The 22,564-nt window shown below is 33.9% G+C and overlaps 1 protein-coding gene across 2 annotated transcripts; it reads left to right on the top strand.

The window, feature by feature from the left end:
* Positions 1-3,853: 3,853 nt before the first annotated feature.
* LOC140832716 (uncharacterized) lies at positions 3,854-7,812 on the top strand. 2 transcript variants are annotated; one of them, XR_012118162.1, is made up of 13 exons: positions 3,854-4,095; positions 4,205-4,300; positions 4,744-4,845; positions 4,941-5,057; positions 5,438-5,704; positions 5,790-5,930; positions 6,009-6,352; positions 6,436-6,535; positions 6,630-6,689; positions 6,782-6,865; positions 6,949-7,065; positions 7,153-7,227; positions 7,352-7,489. XR_012118162.1 is itself a non-coding variant. In XM_073196871.1 (12 exons), exons 2-12 carry the CDS (start codon positions 4,241-4,243, stop codon positions 7,655-7,657), a joined length of 1,698 nt encoding a protein of 565 aa, XP_073052972.1. In that variant the 5' UTR covers positions 3,856-4,095; positions 4,205-4,240; the 3' UTR covers positions 7,658-7,812. The 2 variants fall into 2 exon arrangements, 1 of the variants encoding a protein (XP_073052972.1); XM_073196871.1 differs by lacking the exon at positions 7,153-7,227 and having other exon boundaries at positions 3,856-4,095; positions 7,352-7,812.
* Positions 7,813-22,564: the final 14,752 nt, after the last annotated feature.

The raw sequence follows: 22,564 nt of genomic DNA, 5'->3' as shown, positions 1-22,564 counted from the left end.
CGGGTTGGACCGTTTTAAAAATGGAAGCAAAATTTTCTCCTTCTTGTTGGTGCTATGGATCGAAAATTCGGAGTTTTTTTATACTTGATAATGTATGATGTCCTCAAGCTCAAACAACTATTTATAGTCTCCAAAGAAAGGAGCTGAAAGATACTCATTATGACTCTCTTTAAATGTTATAATTCTCTTTTATTTAGATGTTACAATTCTTAGCATTTTAGATTAATGAAACCTCTCACTTTCCCTTTTATTTTTGAGTTTATGGTTTGTAAATGACATATAATATGTGATAATTATTAGTGCAATATCCGTTAATGTCTTTCATGTAGATAATATTTTTTCGTATCTTCATAATATCAATTTAAGATTATATCCAATTATCTTTATTTATTTATTTATATATCTATAGGTCCATGGAATTTTTAAACTGAATGTTCGGATACACAATTTTTTGTATTTATCGGGATAACGTTGAATTTTTTTAAAAATAAATATGTGAATAATATAAAGAGTAGGTCTATTGTGAGACGGTCTCATGAATCTTTATCTGTGAGACGGTTCAACCCTACAGATATTCACAATAAAAGATAATACTTTTAGCATAAAAAATAATATTTTTTTATGGATGATCTAAGTAAGAAATCTGTTTCACAAAATACGAACCATAAAACGTATCACACAAGTTTTTGCTATCTCAAAAAAGCGAAAAGTTTTTCTACGGAATTTGTCGTGGAAAGTGGTTAATTGGTCCACTTCATAATAACTATCATCATATCCACCACTTATCATCATGGTTTCCTTCCTCCTAGCATTTTCTCTTTATAACCAAGTAACCAACTATAATTTTACTAAAACTTAATTCAACTCTTTTTCCCCCAATAATAGATATACGAGTTAATCGAAAATAATACTATATCATAAACATTAGAATTTACTATTTATGAGTTAATCGAGAAATTAATTTCGTTGTATGATGTAATATGTTCGTAGATGTCTCATGGATATGTAATATGTTCACATGAACATCTTGTCAAATTTATTAAATATTTTCATAATGTTCACAACATTATTAAGTATCATTCATATATTAAGTCATGACAAAACTGTCGCTATTATACAACGGAATTAATTTCTCGATTAACTCATAAATAGTAAATTCATAATATATATATATATATGAATGAGTTTCATGTGAGACCGTCTCACGGATCATAATCTGTTAGACGGATCAACCTTATCGATAATTACAATAAAAAATAGGCAAACACTTGTGTAAGACGGTCTCACGGGTCTTATTTGTGAGACGGATCTCTTATTTGGGTCATCCACGAAAAAGTATTACTTTTTATGCTAAGAGTATTATTTTTTATTGTGAATATTAGTAGGGTTAACCCGTCTCACGGATTAAGATTCGTGAGACGGTCTCACATGAGATCACACTCTAAAAAGTAATACTCTTAGCATAAAAAATAATACTTTTTCATGGATGACCCAAATAAGAGATCCGTCTCACAAATACGACCCGTGAGACCGTCTCACACAAGTTTTTGTCTATATATATATATATATACCAAGAATTGAATCTGGTGAATTGCCATCGATTGTTTTTCACGTGCATTGGTTGGACAATAATGTGATACAATTCAGCTTTTGCTATTTGTATCCACAATTGAAGCAAATATAATCTACAATAACTTTATGTTAAATTCGCAATCTGAAATTCTAATTTTGGCCTTGTTTCCCCATCAAGGCAAGGGGAAAACTGAAAACGGCGCCAAAGGAGGTGCAAAGAATTTGGGGGCATTTTCGGGTTAATAATGGTTTAAAAAGAACGCTCACGTTAGCTCATGATGAAACACAAGGTGGCCTGTCTACTTCGTGCGGTACTATCATGCGCCTCGTTGCTCTTTCGCTTTTTCTGTCACACCCCTCCATTTCTTCACCCTTTCCATCCTTCTACTTTTTTAGTAAAAAAATATTAATTAAAAAACACCCTACGTAGAATATTATTATATTATATGAATATCCAATTGTACATAAGAAAACCATGAATAACTTTTATCTTAAAAATAACCTCGGTCATTTAATGCAGTTATTATTGAATTGTATTATATTTGCACTGCAAAAAAAAAAAATTGCAATTATAATCGTTAAGTTTATTGTTCAAGTATAATGCAATTCTTAAGTTTACATCATTTGAAAAAGATATGCTATTATTATGAGTATGTATGTTCAACATTGAGAGATAAAAAATACTTATGTTCGCTAGTCAGGTCGCTCGCAATGTAAAATAAGTGAGTTGAGTTGAAAATTTCACGACCCGTCTCAATCTATCTAATCACACATAATATTGAGTTAGGTCTGTCGAGTCTGCTCGTCCCGCTACCTAATAAGGTGGGGTGAGTTTGGCTGATAATTTCCCAACTTCCACACATCATGATTGGTTGCTGATAGCCTTGCTAGCTCGTTATGATATGTCTAATTCAAGTCAAAAATTTGTGTGAGACGGTCTCACGGGTCATATTCGTGAGATCTCTTATTTGGGTCATCCATGAAAAAGTATTACTTTTTATGCTAAAAGTATTATTTTTTATTGTGAATATGGGTAGGGTTGACCCGTCTCACAGATTAAGATCCGTGAGACGAGCTCACATGAGACCCACTCCTAATTCAATATGCTACATGTTTTTCAATTTTAAATCTGAAAAAAATTTGGTATCCAATTGAATCCAGTTTGTTTCAATGTAATCTAAGGTATTATTTGAATTGACAGATAGGAGTGAATTTGATTTCAAATTCATATCTCGAATATATATGATATATCCTATTTGGCTCGAAATTAGAATGAAAGATTGAAAATATTGTGAAATTATTTTTTTTAACTTCAATTTCACTCTTCAACCTAATTATTTGAAATAATTTTTTGATTCTAAATACTTCAATTCAAACAAAACCTAAAGGTGTGGCATCTATTTATAAAAGTCCAAAATCTTATAGTGTGACTCTTCAATCAATATGAATATAATGCTTCTTTTAATGATAAATTTCAGGCTATTTTTTAGGGGTTTATTTCATCCTGCCTATGCGGGCATTGCCCCCATGATAGGATGGATGGTCAAGATTTGTCCATGCATATGTAGGACCCACTTTTTTTTTTTGAAATTGTATGTTTGGCAAGATCTTGGTCATCCATCCTCTCATGGAGGCAATGCCCACATGAGTAGGATCTCATTAACCTTTTTTAGGGTACTATATCAATTGTGTATTTAAAGGTGAATACTAGATAATAAATATGAGGTAAACTGAAAAATTAATGAATATTAAATTTATTAATAAATTTTCATCCTTAGATACATCATTATGATAGTATTCTAGGCACAACATTAATTGAGTATTCATCTTTATTTTTAAAATATTTGACTTAATTTTGAAAAAAAAAATTAATATTTTTTCTCATTAACTTATCCAAATATATTGATTTATCATCTTTATATTATATTATCACAGCGGCCGGTTTACAATCTAGTGGAACACCTGAGCCAATCGCTTGCCAGCATTAAGACCCCATCCAGTTCTATTTTCACTGGATTGATTATTTAAAATAAGATGGGTCAACCCCAGATTTATCAAATTTATTTTATTTGCTTCCACAGTTATTTAATAAACAAATAAAAAAATTTAAAAAAATTATATTATATTTAAATTTTCCACCAATGAAGTCACATACACAGTTGTACTCCCTCTGTCTTTTCCCACACTCACTCTCGACACATGCACAATATCTAAACAAATCAAGCGTGTCTAAGTTACATAGCGAGTATGTATATAAATATATACATATACAAGGAATTGTCACATATGGAGATAATAAGAATATATTTTCTTGAAAATAAATTATAAATATGGTCTGCTGTGTTTGATATGTGCATTTACTTCAACTGAGCGAGAAAGTTTGTCGAGATTGGAGTGAGTGATGAACGGAAAACCATTAAAGTTGATTTGTTCAACAGTATTTCAGTCTGTGCGCAGTTTCCGCCTCCTGCCGCTGCCACTGTTTCTTCCAGGGACTGCAACAATGAATTCTTTCCTCTGAAGGTTTCTTATTCCTTTTTTTCCATGGCCATAAATAAATAATAGACTTAATTTTGTAGTTTTTTCTTTTTTGGGGGGGTGATCAATGGATTTAATGGTGTGTTAATGGCAGGGATCGTTCTCTTTCTTTGTTTTGGTAGTGGAGAGGATGAATACCAGAACCAGGAGCAGTTTGCAGCCTATGAAGGCTCCTCTGAAGCATGAAAAAGTAATGGGAATCTGATTTTCTTTTTAAATCGGTTTTTGTGGATTAGAGATTGTGAAGTTTTGATGTGGTGGAATTTAATGCAAAATGTTCGAGAAGATGAAAAATGTCGTCTTTATTTTCCATAAATTAAGCTTCTCTGGTGATCATTCTTGATGGGTTTTGGATCAAATCGGGAACTGAGAAGGAAAAAGACTATCTTTTGATTTTTGATTTTTATTTTGGTTTGTCAATCGTTGAATTTATTTTGTGTGATTATCATTCTTAGAGAAAAGTTTTTCATTTTTCTTCTTATCCATGTATTTTTTCCTGTTGATATTTCTTTTTTCTCCTTTTTCTTTTACATATGAGTGCACCTTAGTGCAAGGAACTTTATCTTTTGCTATAATGTGTAATTGCTTTCTTGTGGATGCTGATTCTTGCCTTATCTTTGTGGCGACTTAAAGGAAAAAGTGGAAATGAACAATAGTCGTACCATGGATCTCAAGAAACCGACTACAAGTCGACGTGTCTCGATTCGAGCAAGGAAGATGGCATTGCAACAAGACGTGGGATTTAATCGATCACTTATATTGTTTATACTTTACCACATCTGCATCGATATTTTTATGCATTGTACTTATTATGATGATGCACTATATAGGTGGATAAGCTAAAGAAGAAGTTGAGACACGAGGAAAATGTCCATAGAGCATTGGAGAGAGCGTTTACCAGACCGTTGGGAGCTCTCCCTCGTCTCCCGCCTTATCTTCCGCCCAATGTTAGTCACAAGCTCGTGAATTTGTTTTTCTTCTGTGTTTCCAATGTGTTCTGTAACTGAAAACTCTAGCTATTCGTATCCGCTGATTATGTTATACAGGATTGAGAAGATTGATTCAAATTGATATACATTGTGATGTAAATGAAAGGGAATAAATGAATTCGATCGTGAGCAAAATTACTTCGGTGGTTCTTTGAGTCTGCATATGTAACACAATAGTCAAACCATTTGAGCTTGTATCTGATGTAAAAAATTTGAATCGCATCTTTACTATAAGCTATAATACAGTAACAATGCCTGATTCTACAGGATTTTATTGAACTTGATATCGTTATTCATTTAGTGTAAATGAGAATGTAATACTGAATTCATGTGTTTAGACACTTGAGCTTCTGGCTGAAGTGGCAGTCTTGGAGGAGGAAGTTGTTCGGCTCGAAGAGAAAGTGGTGCATTTCCGTCAAGGGCTATATCAAGAAGCGGTCTACATTTCATCCTCCAGGAAGAACACGAACAATTCCGCTGATTTATGCAACCCTGGTCAGGGTAAAGATTTGAAACCAAAGCAATCAAGGTCATCACTCCAAACTGAAGCAAATTCCACAGCATCTGTTTGGATGAATTTGTATTCACTTTCAGGTAATGCCACTGTCTTCTTCTTTTTGTTTTTAAGAATTACAATGTTATCTTGGTTTTAATAAAAACTTAATTAAGCATGTGATCAGATGAAAAAAGGGAAAAGAAAACTACTCGAGCACCAATTTCTCAAAGATTAAACAACAAACACCGAATATAAAAGAGCAAGGAGCTGGAACTCCGGTAAAACGGCTTCCCACTGAGCGCAGATCAACCGAAAAGTGTTTAGAGCCTCAAAAGGTATGGATGCATGATTTAATAACTTCTTTGAGCAATTTCCATTTTCCCGCTACATAATCCTTTTTGTTAATTCACCAGTTGGAGAGCCAAATAGTTCATCGCCGGAGTTCAGAAGAGGGAAATCATTTAAGTCCAGAGGAGATATCAATGGTAGATGAGTGTCCAAACAAAATTTCCGAAAGCATTCTGAAATGCTTGATGAACATTTTCTTGAGAATGAGCTCAAATAAGGGTAGGAGTACTACCGAAACGCTTCCTTGTCCTGAAAGCTTCGCATATGTCGAGTACAAGGATCCTTATAGTGTCTGTTCAAAATTTGAGAAGAGGGACATTGGTTCATACAAGAATTTATCAGCTATCGACTCTTACTCTATCAATCCAAACCAAACAACAATTTCGGTATTCCTCGTCCAAAGACTAAAGTAAGCCACTTTATGATTAGCTTAAATTTCTCACAGTTATGCTATATAATACTGATGCTTATGCATTTCTCCTTCTTGTATAGGCTTCTACTTCAGAAACTTGCAGCAGTCAACTTGAATGGCCTATCGCATCAAGGAAAGCTCGCTTTCTGGATTAACGTCTACAATTCGTGCATGATGAATGTACGACACAATAATCCCTCCAGTTACCAGCCATTTTAGTCTCCTCCCAAAATCTATAGTTTATTGTGCATTGATGAATAATCCATTGCTGCAGGCATTTATTGAGTATGGCATCCCAGAAAGTCCTGAAATGGTCGTTGCCCTGATGCATAAGGTAACATTAATTTAGTCCTTTTTTCTCTATCCATTTAATGCTATATGTATAACATGGTCTGAAGTACACCTTTGATAATGCATTATCATCAGGCAACGGTGACCGCTGGTGGGCACGTTCTAAACGCAATAACTATTGAACATTTCATATTGAGACTGCCTTATCATTCGAAATTTGTAAGATTTATCGAACTTTTGGCCATCTACCGAGTCCTGGAATTTGGTTTGTTGTAATCCAATTTGTTATTTTTTCACCCCAGACTTTCTCGAAAGGTGCAAAACACGATGAGATGACAACGCGTAGCAAGGTTGGCTTAGAGTTATCCGAACCATTGGTAACATTTGCTCTATCTTGCGGAAGCTGGTCATCCCCTGCAGTAAGTTATTATACTCTCAAGATTTACGAAATTTAACAGTCTTAAATGAAAACTCACTTATCAGTTATCATCGCGAATTGCTCGAAGGAATTGTCGGATATTTGATCTTGTCATTGAAACACGACTTATATCATTCTCCTGGGCCTCATTAGATTCAGCAATGTAATCACTTCTGCTAGATCACCATTTTTTGTATGGAAGGATTGCTTAATTTATAAATGAACTATTTCCCATTTAAGAAAGAGAGAAAAAAAACTCACTTACTGGACTATTTTCGTGTTTGAAGGTTCGAGTGTACACGGCCTCTCAAGTCGAAAACGAGCTCCAAACAGCTAAAAGAGAGTACTTACAAGCAGCAATTGGTATTTCAACTACGAAAAAAGTAATAGGAATACCGAAGCTGCTCGATTGGTATCTCCTAGACTTTGCCAAGGATATCGAGTCCTTGCTCGACTGGATATGCCTCCAACTGCCGAGCGAACTAGGAAAAGAAGCGATGAAATGTATCGAGTTGGATAAAGGCGAGTCGTTATGGCAATCGTTTCGAATAATACCTTATGATTTTAGCTTTAGATACCTTCTGCACATATGATTGAACAAGGTTAGCTTGGTTTTGGTGTTCTCACAATTTCAGCAATTTTGGAGTTGGATTTTCATGTATACAAGTGATAGCTTATAGGTTTATGGTGAAAAGTGTATTAATAATTTGGTTCTTGTAAATAAATTTAATAAATTTTACCTTTGTCACGAATGTTTCGTCTCCAATATATCATGAAAAAAAATAAAAAAAAAATCCATTATATATTTTATAAAATGAATAATTTATGTTCAGAATGATGTAAATATTATATACCGTTTACATGGGTACACTTGGTATGCCATGTGAAATTGTTTCCCCCATAACTATCAAATACAATTTATAATTGAGTAGGTATCTCGTGAGACGATCTTGGAGATCTTTATTCGTGACAGAAGTCAACAAAGTATTCTTGATCATTAGAAAATAAAACGGGTTATTGTTTACGAACTCGTTTGACGTCTACCTATTAAAACAAGTAAAAACAAATACTGAGAGCTTAAAAATTTTGAAGAAAAACAAAAAAGACATATACTTTTAGATATGAAACCTAAAATAGAGACAAAGACAATATAATCCGTAGAAGTAACATGGTCATAATTAAGTTTACATTTAAAACCTTGTTAATAGTTCAAACATATAGTACAAGATAACGTAGTGGTCCTAACGTTTGTCCTCTCCTAAAGGCATGACTTATCATACATCAACTCCATCTAAGCAAAGAACAAATCCTTCTTTTCGCCAAAGTAGGAGAGTCCCCTCCACCACCCCACAAAAGCCTAAGCCGTCGGAGTACCATTCAAGAAAACATCACGTGAACTCAAGCATATGCCCTTGTTTCAACTTGGATCTTGATTCTCAAATCAAGATTCATGATTTAAAGTTATATCAACCAAGTATACCGATTCAGTTTATACGGATTTGCTTTTGTAATTTTCTCGCCTTTTTTTATCACTCAAGACACGGAACGGTGTTTAAAAAGATTATAATTTATAATTAGGTAGAATTCTATCTCGCTTCGATAGCACTTCAAATTTTGATCCACCAAGCTAATGTGATGACAATACTACTTAGGCTATGTTTGGTAGTCATAATAAAGGTCTTGAACCAGGTTTTTTTTATAGCTGAATTGGGTCCAGATTTATCCAGAGAATGATCCTAATTGGGCCTCTGTTTTTCTTTTTTGCAAAATTAAAAAATTGCTCAAGAAATTTGTGGCTTCTTGCTACTCTTACAACCAGAATAAAATAACGATCTTAATTGGGCTTCTTTCCTTAAAGCCCAAAGTAGTAAAATTATCACACCGATCAATGGGCCAAGTGTTCCTATCCGTCCAGCGAGCACATTGGACAGTAATTTGTACATTTTTTAAAAAATAAAATAAAAAATTGATGGAGTAGTATATTTCACAACTCTAATGGAAGGTTCTTGTCACGCCCCGGGACGGGGGTTGGTTGACACCGGCGTTGCTCTCTAATATTACATTCGAAAACAACAAGCCTCAGAAGTACAGAATCTCATAAACCAGTCTTTTATTCATAATACGAAATAAATCAATTGTCTGTTACAACTCGAATACTGGTGTTTTACAGCGGAAATGTAAAACCAAATATTACAGTATCTTAACACATGCAGCGGAATAAAAATAAACATACACTGAGAACAACAGTCTTCTTCACCAGCCCCAGAACTGGATCTGTTCCTCTTCTTCTAACATTTCTTCAGTACTCTTATCTGAGATGTGTTTGGTGGGTGAGTGATATGATTGTCACTCAGTAAGCAGGGGCGGGAATAACTCCCAGTTTTCGAAATCGTTTCAACAGAAACAGTAATATAATAATATACAGAAACTTGTATTTTCATAACAGAAATCAGAATTCAGAATTTACATGTTTCAGAACAGAAATCAGAATTATTAAGTATTGAGCACGTTAGTGAATTTCATGGCTAAACTGATATCAGTCCCCTATATGTTCTCTCCTCTAAGGGGTGAGGCCAGAATCAGAATTCAGAAATGTTCAGAATATATATTCCTACCATTAGTTCACTAGGGAGTTTCAGTGCTTCAAAATCAGAAATCAACATACAGAAACTGAACTTTAAAACAGAATTATCAACGGATTTCAAGATATTTATACATAAGTCCACTTACCGTAATTTGCTTAGAGGTTTCGGTTGAAGTCTGGAAAAATGCTTTCTCTCGCTACTGGTTTCTACTGCTCGAAATTCAGCACCCTCTTAACTCGAAAATTCAAGAGATAACTCAGGATTTGTGTAACACCAATTTCAGAGACTTGAGGTGTTATTTATAGGCCACAATCTGACTGTTAGGCTTCCTATTAATGGCCATAATCTGCCATTAACAATCTTTATTCCGTTTAAATTCTTCAGTTACAAGTCATGGCTGAATTGATAACTGTATGCTGCTTCTTCGCTCTTCTGCTGCTGCTGCTTTCTCACTCTTCTGCTGCTGGATTCTGTCTGCTGGAAAATACAGGTCTGCTGGAAAATATAAACTTCTGAAATATTAGCTTGATGCTGGAATTGCTAGCTTCTGCTGGAATTTTCATTTGCTACTGAAGTTGCTAGTTGCTGAAAATTCGGGTGCTCACATCCCTCCCTCTTATGAAAAGTTTCGTCCTCGAAACTTGGTTATACTTGATATTCAAAGAGATAGGGATCAAAATTTATGGCCGTTTGAAGTTTGCGCGAAAAACACCTCAACTTCTATGCCATTTTGCGAGGTCTACTGCATTTGCTTGCTGGAATACACTGTCTACTGCAATTCTGATGCTACTGCAATCAATCTGCTGCTTTTCCAGCATTGTCTGCTGCATTTCGAGTCTACTGACCCAGTCTTCTACATTCAGATCTACTGGTTTCCTTCTACTGGTTCTGGTTTCAGGCTACTGGTCTTATCCTACTGTTTTTCGTCTGCTGGTTTTGGCCTACTGATTTTTTTTTTAAAAAAAAACTCGTTTCAGTAGTCTATTACAGTAGCTCATTTTCAGTAGTCTATTTCAGTAACCTTCAGAACTTATTCTCAGAAGTCTATAAGAACTTATTATTTCTAGTTCCTCCTCCCCAGATTATGAAACCCGGTTCTGCTCTGATACCACTTCAATGTCACGCCCCGAATTTTCAGCAGCTAGTAACTTCAGTAGCAAATGAAATTCCAGCAGAAGCTAGCAATTCCAGCATCAAGCTAATATTTCAGAAGTTTATATTTTCCAGCAGACCTGTATTTTCCAGCAGACAGAATCCAGCAGCAGAAGAGCGAGAAAGCAGCAGCAACAGAAGAGCGAAGAAGCAGCATACAGTTATCAATTCAGCCATGACTTGTAACTGAAGCATTTAAACGGAATAAAAATTATTAATGGCAGATTATGGCCATTAATAGGGAGCCTAACAGTCAGATTGTGGCCTATAAATAACACCTCAAGTCTCTGAAATTGGTGTTACACAAATCCTGAGTTATCTCTTGAATTTTCGAGTTAAGAGGGTGCTGAATTTCGAGCAGTAGAAACCAGTAGCGAGAGAAAGCATTTTTCCAGACTTCAACCGAAACCTCTAAGCAAATTACGGTAAGTGGACTTATATATAAATATCTTGAAATCCGTTGATAATTCTGTTTTAAAGTTCAGTTTCTGTATGTTGATTTCTGATTTTGAAGCACTGAAACTCCCTAGTGAACTAATGGTAGGAATATATATTATGAACATTTCTGAATTCTGATTCTGGCCTCACCCCTTAGAGGAGAGAACATATAGGGGACTGATATCAGTTTAGCCATGAAATTCACTAACGTGCTCAGTGCTTAATAATTCTGATTTCTGTTCTGAAACATGTAAATTCTGAATTCTGATTTCTGTTATGAAAATACGAGTTTCTGTATATTATTGTATTATTGTTTCTGTTGAAACGATTTCGAAAACTGGGAGTTATTCCCGCCCCTGCTTACTGAGTAACAATCATATCACTCGTCCACCAAACCCATCTCAGATAAGAGTACTGAAGAAATGTTAGAAGAAGAGGAACAGATCCAGTTCTGGGGCTTGTGAAGAAGACTGTTATTCTCAGTTTATGTTTATTTTTATTCCGCTGCATCTGTTAAGATACTGTAATATTTGGTTTTACATTTCCGCTGTAAAACATCAGTATTCGAGTTGTAACAGACAATTGATTTATTTCGTATTATGAATAAAAGATTGGTTTATGAGATTCTGTACTTCTGAGGCTTGTTGTTTTCGAATGTAATATTTGAGAGCAACGTCGGTGTCAACCAACCCCCGTCCCGGGGCGTGACAGGTTCGAGTTAAAAAAATTTAAAGAGTGCGATATGATGGCTAGTTGCACCTAAATTATCGAGCATCGCCTAAATATTTGGTGTAGTTTACCCGAAGATTCCGATAAAACTAACGAATTGAATTTAAGTCTCTAGTGTAACTTAGTATGATTATGTGTCCAAATTCATATTTGATTATGCATTACTATTTAGTAGGCATGAAAATAAAAAATAAAGACCTTCCGTTTTGAATTCATCAATTGATTGTTCAGTTCAAGTTAACCAGAGATGCTTCGATTTGGAAATAGACAAGAAAGATAGATAGAGAGAATGTTCAAAAAAAAAATTTACAACTCTAAACATGTATGTGACTATGCAGTTGAGAAGTATTTAAAAAATTTAATATGTACTACTCATATTAATAAGGTATATCTTTTTTTGCAGGAGTTCATCACATAAAAATTTCAAAGTAAGCTTGCTTAACTCGGGGTAATCTGTGATGGGTGAACCCCCTGAGAAATTTTTGAGGGTATGTGTGAATGAGGATATAAACATGTTAGAAAGACCCATCTTGATACAGTAGAGACAATCGTCGAATATAAAGCGTTACAATAAGAGTGTTGGTGCATGTTTTAGAACAACATGTTTTAACAATTGAGACAGTGATTGTTGAGAAATGTTGGACATACACAATTGAATTAGGTGAATTCGTGAAATTAGTGTTTCGTGTTTGTATAAAACTAAAAGAGTGTGTCTCACGTGAGACCGTCTCACGGATCTTAATCTGTGAGACGGGTCAACCCTACTCATATTCACAATAAAAAGTAATACTTTTAGTATAAAAAGTAATATTTTTTCATAGAAGACTCAAATAAGAGATCCGTCTCACGAATACGACCCGTGAGACCGTCTCACACAAGTTTTTACCAAACTAAAATTCCTCAAACACTATTCCTAATTCCCATACATATTGTCCCCTTGAAATGGGTGTGTCGGGTGGCTGTCCATGTTCTTAACTGTCTTCGAAAGATTCTTTGTTGATTTGAGGACGACACTACGAAGCATCCTAGGAGAGTTTTCATTTTTTTATTGTTTTGATAAAATAGTTGTCGTATATTCCTAATATAGATCTTTTCAAAAATACAAATATTAAAATGTTTTTTTTATAGATTAATTGTTCAAACATCTTAGTTAATTAATTTTTAAAATAGTTGTCCAAAGTCCAAACAAATTTTAAACTCTAAATACGTTTTTATAGAGTAACGGAGCCTGAGATGCTAAATAGGAATATCATATAATGAACTCAACTAAACTTACGAGGCATATAACTATTTTTGTATCGCAAAAATTTCAAGAATTATTTGCAACTTATGGTTCACTTCTTATGACCAAACATATATCAGATACTCGTTCTCGTGTAGAAAAACACTCGGTTTGAGCTCTCTGGATTCAAATGTTTTACAATTTCTGCTTCTTGAATTTTTGGGTCTATGATAGGTACATATCGTCGAAACTATAGACTAAATTTATGAATTTGCGTATAGTGAAGTATAAATAAAATTTAAATAATTTTCTTCTTAAGAATTTGAAATCGTTTACAGTCATTTGCAGATAGGGGTGTTCAAACTTCGGATAAAACCGAATTAACCGAAAATCCAAACCGAAAAAACCGAACACTAAATCGAACCAAAAACCGAATTTATAATTCGGATATAAATGTTAAAACCGAAATTAATTTGGTTCGGTTTCGGATTATAAATGTCAAAACCGAACCGACCGAAAAAACCGAAATTTAATTAAAGTAATAATGTTATTTTTATTTTATATTATTTATTGAGATTATGTTAGTGAATGAAGAATTATTTTGAATAATACTTAGATGATTATTGTTTATGTAATTCATTTGCACTTTATATTTAAATATTTTACTAAGAAATCATTTAAAAAGATAACATATTATATTTTATAATATATTTATATTGTTAATTTAAATAAGTGTATCAAAACCGAAATAACCGACCGAAATAACCGAACCATTTCGGTAGAAAACCGAACCGAACCGAAGAAAAATGGTTCGGATATCGGATTATATATTTGTAAAACCGAAAATCGAAAAAACCGAAATAAAAAACCGAAAACCGAACCGAACCGACCGATGAACACTGCAGAGAAACTTAAATAGGAAGTTTAGGGACTTTAAACTTGTATGATATGACCCGACTCATTAAAAAAATGTATTTTTAAATATAAATATGGATATGATTGTTGAAATATTATTTAAAATGTGAAAAATATTTGTGTTGAAAATGTGAATGTTGAATGTTGAAAAATAGGTGTTGAATATTGAAAATTAGTGTGTGATGATGTAGGTAATGATGTATTTTATTTTTGGATTATGTGTAAAGATTTCCTATAAATAGATCTCTCATTTGTGAAGAAAATCACAATTGAGTAGAGAGAAAAATATTATAAAGTGTGTAGTTTGGTAAATTTTGAGAGTTTGAGATTTTTACTTTTTACCATAAATTTTTACTTTTTCACAACACGTCATCAGCACGAAGCTCTAAAAGTCCTACATATTTTTCCAAGCTCCAAACAGAAGAAAAAGGTAACAAAAGTAATTATATTTATTTTACTGTTATTTGTTTATTGTGTATTTATTTAATATACAATATAATGTTATTATTAGAAATAATAAAAATAAATTTTTCATAAACTTGTTATAAATCCTGGGAGGATGTTAAGACGACATCCCACACTCCCGGCAAGGGATACGACAAGTATAAAAGCCTATAAGGTTTTTAAACAAAATAAATTATGACAGTCGTTATAATATTATGATATGATATATATAATTATTTAAACATGTCTAATATTATATATACCATATTATTACCATAAAATTATACAAATACATACATTTATTCTTTTATTCACCAACGGTCATAAACGGTATCAAAACGGCTAGTTTTTGCCCTATAAATATGATCTCTTAAACTCATTCAATCACCCCAACTTTCTCTTCTTTTCTAAAAATTATTCTTCATCAAATTTTCGGAGAAAAAGAAGATGGCTTTCGCAAGGTTATTTTTAATTATTTTAGTTATCATACTCACGAGTCTTGTATTTATCGGAGAATATCCTCCTCGTGTGTTTTCTTTATTTTTACGAATACTTGTACTTGTTGTTTATCCATTACTTTGTATTGCAATATTCATTAACTAATAAAATGCATCGTGATTTTTAGTACCACCATGGCAAACTTGACAAAGCTCGAATTCATACTGGGAAAAATTATATGCCATGGACTCTCGATGTAGAAATGCATCTTGAGTCATTAGGTCTAAATGAGACCATAAAAGAAAATGGCATATGCACATCACAAGAAAAGGCAAGAGCCATGATATTTTTGCGTCGACATCTCGACGATGGATTAAAATGTGAATATATGACTGAAAAAGATCCCATGGCTTTATGGAAGGGATTAAAAGAAAGATTCGAACATATAAGGGAAGTTATACTTCCGATCGCTAGGGATGAATGGAATACGTTAAGATTCCAAGACTTTAAAAAAGTCAGCGATTACAACTCGGCGATGTATAGAATAATCTCGCAGTTGAAATTTTGTGGGCACGAGATTACAGAATTGGAAAAGCTTGAGAAAACATTTTCCACTTTTCACGCATCGAATATAACTCTACAACAACAATATAGAGTGCGTGGATTTTTGAGATATTCTGAACTTATCGCCTGTCTCCTTGTGGCGGAAAAGAATAACGAGCTATTAATGAGAAATCATCAGGCACGACCTACTGGTTCAACGGCATTTCCTGAAGCAAATGTCGTAAGCAAAAATGAATTTAAATCTGGCAACCAAAATCAAAGTTATAGACAAGATTTTGGTCGAGGACGAAATCGAGGTCGTGGTCGTGGTCGTGGACGTGGTCGGGGACGTGGAAATAGTCGTGGTCGTGGACGCGGCCGTGGTTTTGAAAATAATCGAGATAGTTACTTCAATAACTCATCTCAAAGGAACGTCCCAAATCATCCACCGAAAAGGCATCAAGAGAACATGAGTGTAAATGAAAATCACTCAAAAAGATTTGAAAGTTCTTGTTTCAGATATGGTACTCCAGGACATTGGTCCCGTATTTGTCGAGCCCCTGAGCACCTTTGCAAACTTTATAAAGAATCAATAAAGGGGAAAGAAAAGGAGACCAACTTCGCTGAAAACAGTGAACCTTTGAGTAATTCAACTCATTTTGATGCTGGAGATTTTCTGATTGATTTCTCAGACAATGATCAATTTGCGGGTGGAATAAATATGTAAAACATTTTATTTTTCATGTAATTGTATGATAATATTTTATCGTGTGTTATATTTTGGCATATGTATTGTATTGTATTTTTATAAATGTATTGTCAGTAATTTTATTTCATTGCATATTTTTTGAAGTTCAAATATGGAAAATACTATGAACAAAGATGAAGTTTGCATACCTGATAGTGGTACAACGCACACTATCCTCCGAGATAAAAGATATTTCTTGGAACTAAAATCAACAAAAACAATGGTGAATACAATATCAGGTCCTGTAGACTTGATTAAAGGTTGTGGTAAAGCACAATTTTTGTTACCTAATGGTACAAAATTTTTTATCAATGATGCTTTATATTCACCACAATCGAAAAGAATTTGTTGAGTTTTAATGATATATATTCCCATGGGTATGATACTCAAACAATGAATGAAGGGAATGAGAAATATATGTGTCTTACCACATATAAATCAGGAAAGAAATATGTAATTGAAAAACTACCAATGCTACCTACTGGATTGCATTATACATATATAAGTCCAATTGAATCAAACATGGTAGTTGATAATTCTTCAATACTGATCAATTGGCATGATCGATTAGGACATCCTGGTTCAACAATGATGCGAAGAATTATAGAAAATACACATGGTCATCCATTGAAAGACCAGAAGATCTTTCAGAATAATAAGTTTCAATGTAAAGCATGTTCTCTCGGAAAACTTATCAACCAAAATCCAAACTGAATCACCAATGTTTCTTGAACGTATTTAGCGTGATATTTGTGGACCAATCCATCCACCATGTGGACCATTCAGATACTTTATGGTATTGATTGATGCCTCCAGCAGATGGTCACATGTATGTTTATTGTCAACTCGAAATGTTGCATTTGCAAGATTACTTGCTCAAATAATAAAATTGAGGAATCAATTTCCCGATTATACAATCAAGAAAATTAGACTTGATAATGCTGGTGAATTTACTTCCCAGACTTTCAATGATTATTGTATGTCTATGGGAATCATTGTTGAGCATCATGTTGCTCATGTACATACACAGAATGGATTGGTTGAATCATTGATTAAACGTCTGCAAATGATTGCTAGACCAATGATTATGAAAACAAAGCTCCCTATTTCTATATGGGGACATGCAATTTTACATGCTGCTGCATTAATTCGTATCAGACCAAGTGCATATCATAAATACTCCCCATTGCAGCTTGCATTGGGTAAAGAACCAGACATTTCTCATCTGAGAATTTTTGGATGTATGGTGTATGTGCCTATTGCACCACCACAACGAAAGAAAATGGGACCTCAGAGAAAGGTTGGAATTTATATCGGTTATGATAGTCCATCAATCATTCGATATCTTGAACCTCAGACAGGCGACGTGTTCACAGCACGTTTTGCTGATTGTCATTTTAATGAGGAAATCTTCCCAATGTTAGGGGGAGAACAGAAACATACCGAAAAGGAAATTACGTGGTATGTATCATCATTGTTACATATGGATCCAAGAACAAAACAATGTGAAAATGATGTACAACAAATTGTACACTTGCAAAGAATAGCAAATCAAATACCAGATGCATTTGCAGACACAAAAGGGGTAACTAAATCATATATACATGCTGCAAATGCCCCTGTTCGAATTGAAATTCCAAAGAAACAAATTGAAAATACTCATGATGTCATTAAACGCCTGAAGCGTGGAAGGCCAGTCGGTTCCAAGGATAAAAATCCTCGAAAAAGAAAATTCATAGAAAAACACGATGATCACAAAATAGAGAATGATGTTCCTGAAGAAACACATGATGATCACAAAATAGATAATGATGTTCCTGAAGAAACACATGATGATGAAAATGTTCTGTCAGAACCACAAACTGACGAGAATCGTGAAATATCTATCAATTACATTAATACTGGAAAAATATGGAACCGAAAAGATATAGAAGAAATTGATGATATATTTTCTTATAATGTGGCAATCGACATCATAAATGATAATGAAGATCATGAACCAAAATCTTTTGGTGAATGTAAAAATCGACAGGATTGGGTAAAATGGAAAGATGCTATCCAGGTTGAATTGGATTCGCTAAATAAACGTAATGTTTTTGGACATATAGTCCTTACACCTGAAGGTGTAAAACCTGTTGGATACAAATGGGTTTTTATTCGAAAGCGAAATGAGAAAAATGAAATAGTAAGATATAAAGCTCGACTTGTTGCACAAGGTTTTTCTCAAAGACCTGGAATTGATTATGAAGAAACGTATTCTCCCGTGATGGATGCAATTACGTTTCAGTATTTGATTAGCTTGGCGGTATCTGAAAATTTAGAAATGCGTCTTATGGATGTTGTTACAGCTTACTTATATGGATCACTTGATAGTAATATATATATATGAAAATCCCTGAAGGATTTAAGATGCCTGAAGCACAAAGTTCAAAACCCAGGGAATGTTATTCTGTGAAATTACAAAGATCATTATATGGATTAAAGCAATCAGGTCGAATGTGGTATAATCGACTAAGTGATCACTTGATGAAAAAGGGATATGTAAATAATTCAATATGCCCTTGTGTTTTCATTAAGAAAACAACATCCGGATGCGTAATTATTGCTGTATATGTTGATGATTTAAACATCATTGGAACGAATAAGGAAATTCAAGAAGTTGTGTCATAATTGAAGGAAGAATTTGAAATGAAGGATCTTGGAAAAACCAAGTATTGTCTGGGTTTACAAATTGAACAAAAAGAATGTGGAATGTTTGTTCACCAGACAAATTATACAGAAAAGATCCTTAAACGTTTTAATATGGATAAAGCAAATCCTTTAAGTACTCCAATGGTTGTTAGATCATTAAACATAAAAAAGGATCCATTCCGTCCATGTGAAGATGATGAAGATATTCTTGGTCCAGAAGTACCATATCTAAGTGCCATCGGTGCCCTTATGTACCTTACAAATTGTACAAGGCCTGATATATCTTTTGCCGTAAATCTGTTGGCAAGATTTAGCACATATCCAACAAAGAGACACTGGAACAGAATTAAACATATATTCCGTTATCTACGAGGAACGACAGACTTGGGACTTTTGTATTCAAAAGATGCTAATTCAAGTATGATTGGTTATGCTGATGCTGGATACTTATCTGATCCACACAAGGCACGTTCCCAAACTGGATATGTATTTACTCGTGGAGGCACTGCAATTTCTTGGCGTTCACAGAAACAAACGCTCGTAACTACTTCATCAAATCATGCTGAGATTATTGCACTACATGAAGCAAGTCGTGAATGTGTGTGGTTAAAATCAATGACCCAACATATCCAAATCTCATGCGGATTATCATTCGATGAGAAACCTGTGATACTATATGAAGATAATGCTGCATGTGTTGCTCAAATGAAAGAAGGATACATAAAAAGCGACAGAACTAAACATATTCCTCCTAAGTTCTTCGCATTCACCAAGGAGCTTGAGAAGAATAAATGTATTGATGTTCGTCACATTCAATCAAGTGAAAACTCATCAGATCTCTTCACAAAGGCACTTCCTACGTCAATATTCAGAAAGCACATATATAATATTGGGATGCGCAATCTACGAAATTTGTGAAGAATTGTTCATGTCAACATCAGGGGGAGTTTACGTGACTGCACTCTTTTTCCCTTACTATGGTTTTATCCCAATGGGTTTTTCCAAGTAAGGTTTTTAACGAGGCAGTACAAAACACGTAATGAAGACATCATCGTATCATGATCATCATCACAAGGGGGAGTGTTGAAATATTATTTAAAATGTGAAAAATATTTGTGTTGAAAATGTGAATGTTGAATGTTGAAAAATAGGTGTTGAATATTGAAAATTAGTGTGTGATGATGTAGGTAATGATGTATTTTATTTTTGGATTATGTGTAAAGATTTCCTATAAATAGATCTCTCATTTGTGAAAAAAATCACAATTGAGTAGAGAGAAAAATATTATAAAGTGTGTAGTTTGGTAAATTTTGAGAGTTTGAGATTTTTACTTTTTACCATAAATTTTTACTTTTCACAACAATGATTACTCCGGTTATTAATTAATATTTTATGATATAAAGCGGAAAGAATTGAGCAAAAGGGCAAAAGTGGGATTTCAAACACGAGGTCATCCCTCGTGGAAGTAACATATGAAATCATTTAAAACATGAAAGTTACGAGTCTAGACGAATGTATTCAAAAGAAGGCATGATTTCAGTACAAACTAGACAACCATACTAGAATGTATTTTGGAACACCAACTATTGAAATAAAAAAGTGTATTTAGCTGAAATTAAAGAATAATAATTGGACTTTAAAACAATTGATTAGGAGTGAGTATCATGTGAGACCATCTCATGGATCTTAATATGTGAGATTGGTCAACCCTACCGATATTCACAATAAAAAGTAATACTCTTAGCATAAAAAATAATACTTTTTCATTGATGACACAAATAATATATATGTCTCATAAACACGACCCGTGAGACCGTCTCATACAAGTTTTTGTCATTGATTATATATCAAATTGACTTTTTAATTGAATCATATATATCGATTAAGTCATTTACAATAGTTCGTATATTTATTATCAATTTGTCCATGATTCATCAAGAAAAATAATTGCGACTTGAGATACACTTAGTAGGACCAAACATATATCATATGTTCGGTAAATAAGTGCTTTAATTTGAATGTTTTATACACACAATTGTGATGTGAGTGCAACAAAATATATATTTTTTGTTTTGGTATTCAAATTGTTATAATTCTGCTCTAAAAAATAATAATTGCATACTCAATTTAAGTCAGGTGGTGTTTGAAATGCATACATTTGTACAATAATTTAAATAAAATATAAAATTAAATGCAAATTTGGTACTTTCTGTTATACAAAATGTATACGCACAAACAGAAAGGAACAAAGAAAATAACGAGAAACAAAACAGTATCGCAAAGCTTAAAATAAGCAAACCGAGGCCTGTATGAAATACAGTGTCCTTAAAACAGATTTGTCCTCTCCGGTGCGTGCTGCGAGGATGAATGTGGACGTCTGTTTCCCAGGATACAACGAAAACCAGTAGTACCGTAGCACAAGGCACCACCACGACGAACTGAAAAAGTACCTGAACTTTATCACGGGACGGAGCAACGACAGAGGAGCGGCAGCCGGTGGAAACAGCGGGAGCCGAGACAGGAAAGCTAGAGCAGGGCCGAAAATATAAGAGTGCAGAGGAGTGTTGTTGGATCTACCTGAAAGACTTGAGGCTGCCTCTATTCATAGGCACTCATCAGGACAGTTACGGCTGGCCATACGAAAGGCCAAAGGTCTGGCTAGCTGAAACACCAAAGGTGAAAACTGTCCCAGCTGAAGCACCAAAGGTCACAGACCATTTCGAAAATAAAAAATAGCAAAAGCTAGGTAAGCCTTGGTGGGAAATTTTGCCTTGATCGGTCCGACATTCGACGCGCCCGTACGCCTGCACACAAGTCAAGCCTTTTTCCACTGCAAATCGGGCCCATGATTTGCACCCCCCTGCACCTGTGCGCGCGAGAGAGAGCCTCTTGACCAATCATTGTTACACCTCCATAAAGTATAACACAATAAAAACTCACCAATGCTATATTCATTTTTCAATGTGGGACATTTCCCACTTGCCATCTACTAAGCCTTGTCCAATTTCTCATTCAAAGAACAAGTCCAATAGCCCAATAAGCCTAAGTCCAACACTTTCGAGACACAACCAAATTTTATTTGAAATCCAGAAAAATTTATGTAAGATTATTTTACTGATCAAATTTATGAGACATATTTTCGACCTGATCCATGAAAATATTATTTTTTTTATATTTGCGATGTTTTTTTTTTTTGCAAATATATCATTTTATGTTATTTATTTCATGAAAAAATATTTTTGTAATGATATATGTTGATTTGAGTATATATTATAAATTTTTATGTCAAAAATATTATTATTTGAAAATTGACTTAAAAAAAATGAAACCGGAGGATTTATTGTATTGGTCCTCAGTTATAGCAAAACCATTGCTCGTTGTCGTACGGACAGAGGACAGTATCTGATATCGGAAGGCGACACATGATTATCGTAATTCAATGAATCTGATTAAATTGATTTAATCACACAATTAGATTCCAAATAAGTCTGTCTGTCTGTCCTAATGTGTCATTCTACCTATAGTCAAGACAAAATCACCTGTTTGTTTGTTTCTGCAAAAGGTTGCGCATTTTTAGCAAATGTTTCTCAAATTT

This window comes from Primulina eburnea, chromosome 5 (genome assembly GCF_022965805.1).
Source record: "Primulina eburnea isolate SZY01 chromosome 5, ASM2296580v1, whole genome shotgun sequence".
NCBI classification, from domain to species: domain Eukaryota; kingdom Viridiplantae; phylum Streptophyta; class Magnoliopsida; order Lamiales; family Gesneriaceae; genus Primulina; species Primulina eburnea.
This window is presented reverse-complemented; position numbering and strand designations above follow the sequence as displayed.